The following is an 8,519-nucleotide window of genomic DNA, read 5'->3' on the forward strand; positions in this document are numbered from 1 at the left end:
ATAGAAATGACATTATAGATGAGTATCTGGCAGAGATGTCGTTTGCCCTCAAGAATGCGTGTGTGTATTCTAATGGGAAACGTTTGGTGAAACGTGAACTGAAAATAATTTTAATCTTTTAAAAGATGATTTTAACACATCAAAACACTGCAGCTGAGTGGCAATACTGTAGTATCTGGCAGAGATGTCGTTTCCCCTTCAGAATGCGTGTATTCTAATGGGAAACGTGAACTGAAAATAATTTCAATCTTTTAAAAGATGATTTAGACACATCAAAACACTGCAGCTGAGTGGCAATACTGTGCCCACCCAAAAAAATGGGGGCGAGGGGGCAATCAAGTCATAGATGTAAAAAAAAAAAATCCTGCTTCTAGTTTCACTCCTTTAAAAGGTCAAATAAATCAATGTCGTTGATGTGACCGTCATTCTGTTCGTACTGATTGACTCCCTGACTTTAAAATCCCATTTGTTACAAGAAAAACAGCACTGACGTTCAGTTTCCCTTTCAGCGTTTCCAAATACAAGTCTTGCTCATTATAAAACTCCAAGCTTCTTATACTGCATGGAAAAAAAAAAAAACACGATGTTCTCATGAACGCTGATGTGACCATCATTCTGTTCGTACTGATTGACTCCCTGACTTTAAAATCCCATTCGTTCCAGGAAAAACAGCATTGACGTTCAGTTTCCCTTTCAGCGTTTCCAAATGCAAGTCTTGTTCATTATAAAACTCCGAGCTTCTTATACTGCATGGAAAAAAAAACAACAACAAGAAGCAAGGTGACATCATGTTTCAATCCGTTTGAAATCTCCTGCTCTTCCTCTAAAAAGGCTACTTTGTCAACGAGTCTCTTCAATAGCAACACCACTGCTTCAGTCACACTTACTTTGTCTTTGTGTCCCTGGAGAGTAGAAAAAAATAAAATGAAAATAAAAAGAAAGTCGAGCCTTTAAGGACTTGATGGCACTGACCTTCAATGAGGATCTCTGGCAGTATTCGTCTTAACCAGTGAATGTGTGTGTGTGTGTGTGTGTGAAAAGAGAAGTAAACACTTTCAGTTTGGGCTCCATTGTTCACCAAAGAGGTCAATTGTTCTTTAAAAAAAATACTGCGAATAAAAGATAAGCAACACAAGAGTATTGCTGAGAGGTCATTGCATGGCTTGAAGGCGGGCGGGCGGGCGGTCAGCTGATCCGTCATACCTGTCCCAGCTTTTGGAATCTTTCCTCCTCGTTAGATTCTCGGCTCTTAATGGTGCCAGCTGACAAGCTTGCGCGCTAGCACGTGCCGTCTGCTTCCTGCTCCTAGTCGACTTTCCCGTTCTCATGGGGCGCGCCGCCGTCTTTGGCCCGGCGTGCCGACTGCAGCACTTTGTAGCAGCCTCTGGCGATCTTGTGCATCCACATCACGTTCATGACGTCCAAGCAGATGCTGGAGCAGATCCACGCCAGGCGTCCGCCACGGGGCACCAGGTAGAAGGCCTCCGTGCCGTAAACGGCGTACATGCGGCCGTAGTAGACCGGCATCACGGCCACGCGCACCATGAAGAACACCGCTGCCATGGCCACGCCGTTCGCCATGTTGGGCCGGGAAGTCCTCGGGTAACCTAGAACCTCAAAGAACCAGCTGCAACAGGAACAACAATGGCACATTCAACATGCGTGGCTTCAACATGCTTCCTTGACACAAAGTACGACTTTGGATGGCCCTGGTGAACGACGACAATGAGCGGGTCTCCTCAAATACACAACCCGGGATTTTTGTATGCTACCGTAAAAATGCAGTCAGGTAAAAGGCCTGCCCTTCAAGAAATGCATTCCCGTCTATTGAGCGACTGCTAATCTCTGCAGTTGAATCAATCCATCAATCAATAAACAGCACCGCCCACTACTTGGGAGTGCATTTGCGTTTTGGAGGAAAACGGTCAGAAAGGCCCCAAAACAGAGCTCTGGTGACGGAGAGCCGCTCGTCGACGGGATGGTACGTACCGCTGGTTCACACAAGGAGTAGAAAACTCGGCGAGCAGACGGAAGTTAGCAAAATAAGGCAACATGCCTTGGCCCTGCAAAGAGAGCAAAAAGAGGAAAAGAGCGTCGAGGTAAAACAGGTACAGAAAACAAGACAAGATCAAGTGGATCTCAAGGACGGACGGACCTGACTCATACAATAACGATCAAATCACATTTCGCCCCTTCCGGACGCAGCTTGGCAATCGCCAATGACTCAAATGGTCTTTCGGGGTCAAGTCACGACAAATGCGAGGCTCCACGTCAATAGAGACTTGGAACTAAGACGCGGGACATCAAGTATGACGACTTGGAATGAAGCCTCCAACGGTTTGGTTGCATTGGCGCTGCTTTTTGACAGACGGTCGATCAAACGGGCTCTCGTGGTTTTCCCACCAGCGTCTCGAAATAAAGACCAAAATAAGAGAAAGTCGTTCAAAACCAACGCACTCAACAACAACAAACTCCATTTTCAGCCTTTTCCGAGATACTGTGGCACAGCTACGATAGACAAGTTTGTCGTTTGAAGTTTCCAGCATTGTGGAAAAAAGAGCAATCTCAAATGAAAACACAGCATGAACCTCAGGAAGGTAGAACCGATTCTATTGGAGTGATCTCTGATTGGATCTCATTCCGTGTGCGGTCGGCATAGTTGACTCCTGGCCCGACTTTGTATATCATGCAAAAAGGAAACTTACCTGCGAGGCTGAAATAAAAGCGTGTCACCACAACATACTTACTAAGGGACACAAATCAGCGCACGGTCTGAGTACACTATTTTCCATCTGAGCACGAGCACGCTCGTACCTCTAGGAACTGGTAAGTCCATACTGTGACTGGGCATCACATCTGCTCAGTGCAACCAAACAGCAATAACAGCAGACAAGACAGGAATTAAATAAGGAGGAGCCCCCCCCCCCCCATCTAGATCAAAAGCTCCCCGGATAATGACGCACAGACACGCCGTCTTGGTAGTTTTTGCATGAACTGTCTTCACACAAGCCAACTTGGTAATTTTTGCATGTTGGGTTGGACGAGGGGGTGATAATGTTAAAGAGACGGACAGAAAGAGAGACAGAAAAACGAGAACACCCCCCCTCCCCCCCCATGACATACAAATATGGAGCCACAAATGCAAACGTTGAGAAACGAAGCATGCATCGAAAAGTCCCACCCACGGGAGCTGTCATATTCTGGTTTTCCTATTGGTTCCAAACGGAAATTCAGGTGAACAGTCACTCTTCTCATCAAGACCTTGGTGGCGAAGAAGAAATATAAAAGCAAGCTTAAAAGAAAAAAAATGATGCTCACTTGTACCACTGACCCTTACAAATATAAAAGCAAGCTTAAAGGAAAAAAAAAATGATGCTCACTTGTACCACTGACCCTTAGGTAGTAAACCTCGTAAATGTCTCGAAATGAGATGAATCCATCTTGTGGTTTTGAGTGAACACCCACACATAGATCATAAAATTTGACAACAAAGCACAAGTGTGTCTACTTATGAAAATAGAGCAAATGGAAATCACAACGAAGGCGGAGACAATTCTGGTTGTCATTAGGTATCGGGAATGAAAAACTATCGGACCAGATGACATTTCTAAGGAAGACATGAGTGTCCAGTGACAGTATGGATGTGTCGGTTCTGCTAGCCCAAAAGAGACCTTTTAAACAGACGATAGTGCAAAATTGACTGCAGTTTTATTGAGAGACAGAAATCAGGACTATTATTTCTGTCAAGAGTTGCCAAAGGCTTCTCAGTGTATGCCGGGAAGCTGCACATTCACCCCAAAAAATGGCGACAGTGCATTCATTTTGACCACTGATTTCTGCTGCCCCCACGTGGCTACAAGTGGAACTCGTAGTTGACGCGAATGACATTCGTCACCAGGGACGCATGCTTTGACATGCTGCGCAAGCATCTCGTTGACAATGGCATGATCTTTTAAAAAAGCAACAAAAAAAAAAAAAAGGATGGAATTATGATGAGAAGCACACTATTACTCCAATATCCAGCCACCGACGGCATTGTTATTGTGTCCATTAGGAACGTATGACAGGATTTGGAATTGAAAGGTTTCACCAGTTCAAGCTCGACTCCAGCGCGAGAACGGACGGCAGAGCACCGCGCAGTCGTTTTGCATTTTTTGAAATAACACTTTGTTTTTGAAAGGCAAATCACTTTAGCGCTTCATTGCCAGTTTTCTCTTTGGAGGGAAAGCGCAACGAGTCTCCGGCACAAAAAACAGATGGCAAAGGCGATTGCGGATATGCAGGCCGTTGTTGGGGAAAACACGGTTTGTTGGCATGCTGGGTAACGGGATACCTGAAGGGCCCCGCTGTCGGCATGCAAGGCAGGTGTTGCGCCAAAACTCAAGAGTAGGTCGAGAGAGGGGTGGGGGTAAGGTCAGTAAAACGAAGGACACGTTAGCCAGAGCGAAGAGGGCGGGGACGGGGGGATTGGGGTAGCTTCAACAGCCAATACCAGTGTTGGGCATTCCATGCAAAAAATACCATGTAGTCAATCATTTCCATATTCATTATGCGACAGAGAACTGACGATCTCGACAATTTGAGAGTAAATCAAGAGTGAACAGCAACTGAAACTAAAAGACTGGACGCACGAAGCAGCGAGGTCTTCCGAAGTGTCAATTCTCAGCAAGCAACGAGGGGTGAAGATGATCCTACTCCATATTCTTGTTGCACCTCTGTCAACAATCTGATACTTTGGATGTCCAAAAGAGGGATTCGAGCAAAGCGTGCGGTCGGGGCCGCCGAGGCCTCCTCCTCTGTTGGCTCAAAGTCGAGCAGAAGCCCGTTGATGGCTCGACCTATTTTCTTGCCCGCAATCTACTCGCTGGGACAACCAACACCGTTGCTGTCTGGCTCGCGCCAACCCCGAAATGTATTTCTTGGGGCAGAACGTATGAGCGCATCAGCATTTCTGCTGAGTTTGATGCACTTGATTTCATATTGATGAACTGCTAGACTGTCGAGGTTTGAAGACGGTTGTCCTAAGGCGGCCTCATTCCCCGCTTTTCCACGCCGACCTCGCCTTTGACCGATTGTACCGATCCAGAACAATTTCACAAGGCCGCCGACGAAGAAAATGGCCAGAGCACCGGGACGCTGCTGTTCACCCTCGATTTTGTCTCCTTCCCATCTTGCCTGCGTGTTCTGCTATTGGACAATAGGGCACTCACCAGTACATAGTAGTAAGCATACAACGCTGCCAGATGGTGCACTACAAAAAACTTGTCTCCTATCGCCTTCCAATAGTAAAATATTAGCAACAGATCTGGAAAAAAATAAGGATAAGATGGGGGAGAGAGGGGAGGGGGGCATTAAAAGAGGACATTGTACAAATGAAAGCAGGTGATTACATTTTTTTTTTTTTTTAAACCATCGGCTTTGACGCATTACCTGTGATGCTTCCCTTACCAGATATGAGGTAGCCTGTTGTGATAGCAACATTAGTCTTCACGAGAGTAGGATCTCCCCTGTGGGGAAAGCACACAATGGTCATGATAAATATCTAGCTTGGATTTGGACATTTCAATATCCTTTTGATTTGAGTGTCTCGCGTTCTGGGGTGAAAATATTTCAACGTGTGTCAAAAAGTCAAGTCCTTTGACGAACACTCTTACCAGACTGGGTCTTCATTGACGGCGGCATCAAAGAACAAAATGTAAAGACAGAAGATTCCCACTAACAGTGCGTGAAGAGTCGATACTGTCCTGAAAAAAAAAAAAACAAAAAACAACGGGACACAAACAAACACTAATTTGACCGAAATTGAAATGGGTCATTGTTTTTCAGCTGCTCGTCACATCAATCAAGCTTTCGCCTGACAGGAAGTCACACAGACAACTGGAGTGAGCGATCAAGTCCAGCAGAGGACAAGACACAGTGACATCCGCATTGAGTGCTAAGTCATGGGAAAAACGGCCAGCTCATAACCCGGAACCCATCGCCACTAACCAGTACATTTTATTTGCCCCCAACCCCCGTAAACCATGCAACCGTTTTAATTTCAAGAGTGCCATCGTGAGTCATAAAGCGATAAGGAGTGACGATGAAAATGAGTGAGTCATGCGCGTTGGCGGTTGTGCAATAATATTATCTGTTGTGTTCAATCCAACCAATCTGCTCCACGATGTCCCCAAAGTGCTCCGACTACTTTCGCCATCTACTTCATGAGGTACACCTGATAAATCCGCGTAGCAAAAATTGCACCTGAAGCACAATTGCATTCGGTTCGGTTTGACACAGATGACATTTCATTTCATATGGTCACGATCATCGTCACAGTTCGGCACTGGTGTCGCTCAATAAGGTGCACGCTGCACTTCCACGCCACGGCCTCTCTGACAAGAAGGCATGAGTGAAATTGATGGAGACTCGCGAAGGCCCCGCAGCTCAACTTGCGGGTGAATCCGGACTCGAGCGTCGCCGCCATCCGCTCACCTGGAGTTCCATTCTACCTTCTGCTTGTCGCTGAGGCCGAGGAAGCCCGGGCTGACGCGCGCCGACAGCCAGGGGCTGACTTTGTGGAAGAGCCACTGGAAAGTGAAGAAGCTGGTCACCGAGATGGTGAGGATAAGCTGGCTGAACGGGTCCATGGCCACCCGGCTCCACTGCGGAGGGAAGAGGGAAGAAGGTTTCCGGCTCAGCTTATACTGTATACTGTGCGTATATTAGCCTACTCACAAAAAGTTCGGGGGATTTGGCTTTCGGGTGAAATTTCTGGACGAGCCTAAAATACATTCAAACCTTTCCAGGTGAACTTGTTGTGACCTTCTCTAAGCTTTTCATTGTGCAGCTGTTAAATGCTTCGGTACTTTTTGCACAAGTAGCTGAAGGCACGAGCCCGTCCCAGCCGTCTTCGGGCAGAAGGCGGGGGACACCACGATGTGGTCTATTTCTACGGTGTGTGACTGAGACATCTTTCCTTGTGTTGACAGCTTCGCGTCCAGGAATGTACGTTGAGCTAAAATGCGCTTGCGCAAGAAGTGTTGTAAGCAGTACGAGAAAACATACCGTACTTTTCTTCCAGGAAAAAAAAGTAAAAATGGATTCGGAGAGGAATTGAGTCTATTTCAGTCGCACGTGACTCCGATTTGTTTTCTTGCGTTGGCAGCTTCATGTTCAGACTTAACATCTGCAAAATATGCCCGCGTCAGACGTGTTGCTTTGTTTTGCTGACGAGAAGCAGATGCTATTTCCTTGCGAGAAAATCATGAATTTGAAGAGAAATTGAGTCTATATCTATTCTCTCTAGAACGTGACTCCGACGTTTCATTGTGGTTTCCTGCTTCATGTTCGATCGGAACTGTACGTAGGGTGCAATGCGCTGGCGCGGGGCGGGTGGTGGAGGGGGGGGGGGGTTTACCCGGCACACATCGCCTTATTAGAACTTCGCCTTCAGCATCAAATTCCTCGGACCAGACAAGGGTTTTTGCGTCACGCTCAAACAGAGTAACGATGCTTCCACTTTCTTTTCGACGAACAAGACCCCAACGCGAGGCCAAACGGCGAGCTTGACGCCGCCTGGTGTATTGAGGTAAAAATCAGCTGTGCTTACCGTCCGACTCTCATCAAGACTGACTCGCTCTCCCTCAGCCGCTTAAGATTCCCACGGCTGCAGGCGGAGGTGCACGCGCCGTGTCATATCCACGACCATCGCATCTGTCCATGCTGGATCAACAACACATACGCGGGAACTAGCTTCAGTTTGACATTCTAGCGTGGGAGAAGAAGGGCCTGGGCTTGGGGGAGCTCCTCATCCGTGTCAACAAGGTAATGTTTATCCACAACCCGAGCTGAGAGCTAACGTGCATATCTGCAGCGGTTCCGCGAATGCTTTTTTTTTTAAAGGGGGTTGTTGCGATTGGTGCAAGCTTGCTCGTGGCAGGGCCCGCCCCAATTTATCTTCGCTCTCTCGGGCTCAAGTTACGACAGCCTTCTTAAAGCTGCACAACAGGAATACTCATCGTGACTATTTAGAGACACCGCTTGTTGACTTCAACCACTGCATGACCTACTGCTCTCGATATCAATAAAACAATTCAAGTCATGGAACTCTTTTAAGATATTGCGTGTCAGTAGTATACTAATAAATGTAAAGTAATTCCGGAAAACGGAAGCGTTTATTCTTGATATAGTGCCCCAACATACTAATTAGGTTATGCCACTATTATACTTTAGTGCTCAAATAAAAAAAAAAAAAAAAAATCAAGTCCTGTGACAATACGCGTGCGTTGGTAGGGATAGCATCTAGATTATGCACTCCAGGTTAAACATACAGTATTAAACAGCAGGTGTAATCATGAGTTAAGTCAACATACTAAATGCCAATGAAGTGTTCTTTGTATGAACACAAATTATTGTTACATTTGTGTCACGCAGGGGCGCGGTGGCCATGGGAAGTTTGGGAGATTGCAGTCCACATAGATTTCCAAGCTCGAAACGCTTTCTTTTTTTTGGTTAAACTATTTCCTTGGAGGCTTTAA

The 8,519-nt window shown here is 46.4% G+C and overlaps 1 protein-coding gene across 2 annotated transcripts; it reads right to left on the reverse strand.

Moving 5' to 3' along the window:
* Positions 1–721: 721 nt before the first annotated feature.
* On the reverse strand, positions 722–7,997 carry tlcd4a (TLC domain containing 4a). Of its 2 annotated transcripts, XM_019875545.1 has the most exons (8): positions 7,592–7,997; positions 7,294–7,302; positions 6,475–6,645; positions 5,655–5,744; positions 5,431–5,507; positions 5,211–5,305; positions 1,990–2,063; positions 722–1,627 (listed from the first exon to the last, which is right to left on the reverse strand). In XM_019875545.1, the coding sequence occupies exons 1-8, from the start codon at positions 7,603–7,605 to the stop codon at positions 1,306–1,308; spliced, it is 852 nt and encodes a 283-aa protein (XP_019731104.1). In that variant the 5' UTR covers positions 7,606–7,997; the 3' UTR covers positions 722–1,305. The 2 variants fall into 2 exon arrangements, with proteins under 2 accessions (XP_019731104.1, XP_019731105.1); XM_019875546.1 differs by lacking the exon at positions 7,294–7,302 and having other exon boundaries at positions 6,475–6,644; positions 7,592–7,990.
* Between the last annotated feature and the right edge of the window lie 522 nt (positions 7,998–8,519).

This window comes from Hippocampus comes, unplaced genomic scaffold (assembly GCF_001891065.2).
Source record: "Hippocampus comes isolate QL1 unplaced genomic scaffold, H_comes_QL1_v1.1 scaffold226, whole genome shotgun sequence".
Lineage (NCBI taxonomy): Eukaryota > Metazoa > Chordata > Actinopteri > Syngnathiformes > Syngnathidae > Hippocampus > Hippocampus comes.

What these genes read in the sequence shown, in the direction of transcription:
- tlcd4a (XM_019875545.1), bottom strand. An exon ending in TGGTAAGGGAAGCATCACAG is followed by an intron (nt 5,306 to 5,430) that starts GTAATGCGTCAA and finishes ATTTTTTTCCAG; the next exon opens with ATCTGTTGCTAATATTTTAC. An exon ending in ATGCTTACTACTATGTACTG is followed by an intron (nt 2,064 to 5,210) that starts GTGAGTGCCCTA and finishes CTCTCTTTGCAG; the next exon opens with GGCCAAGGCATGTTGCCTTA.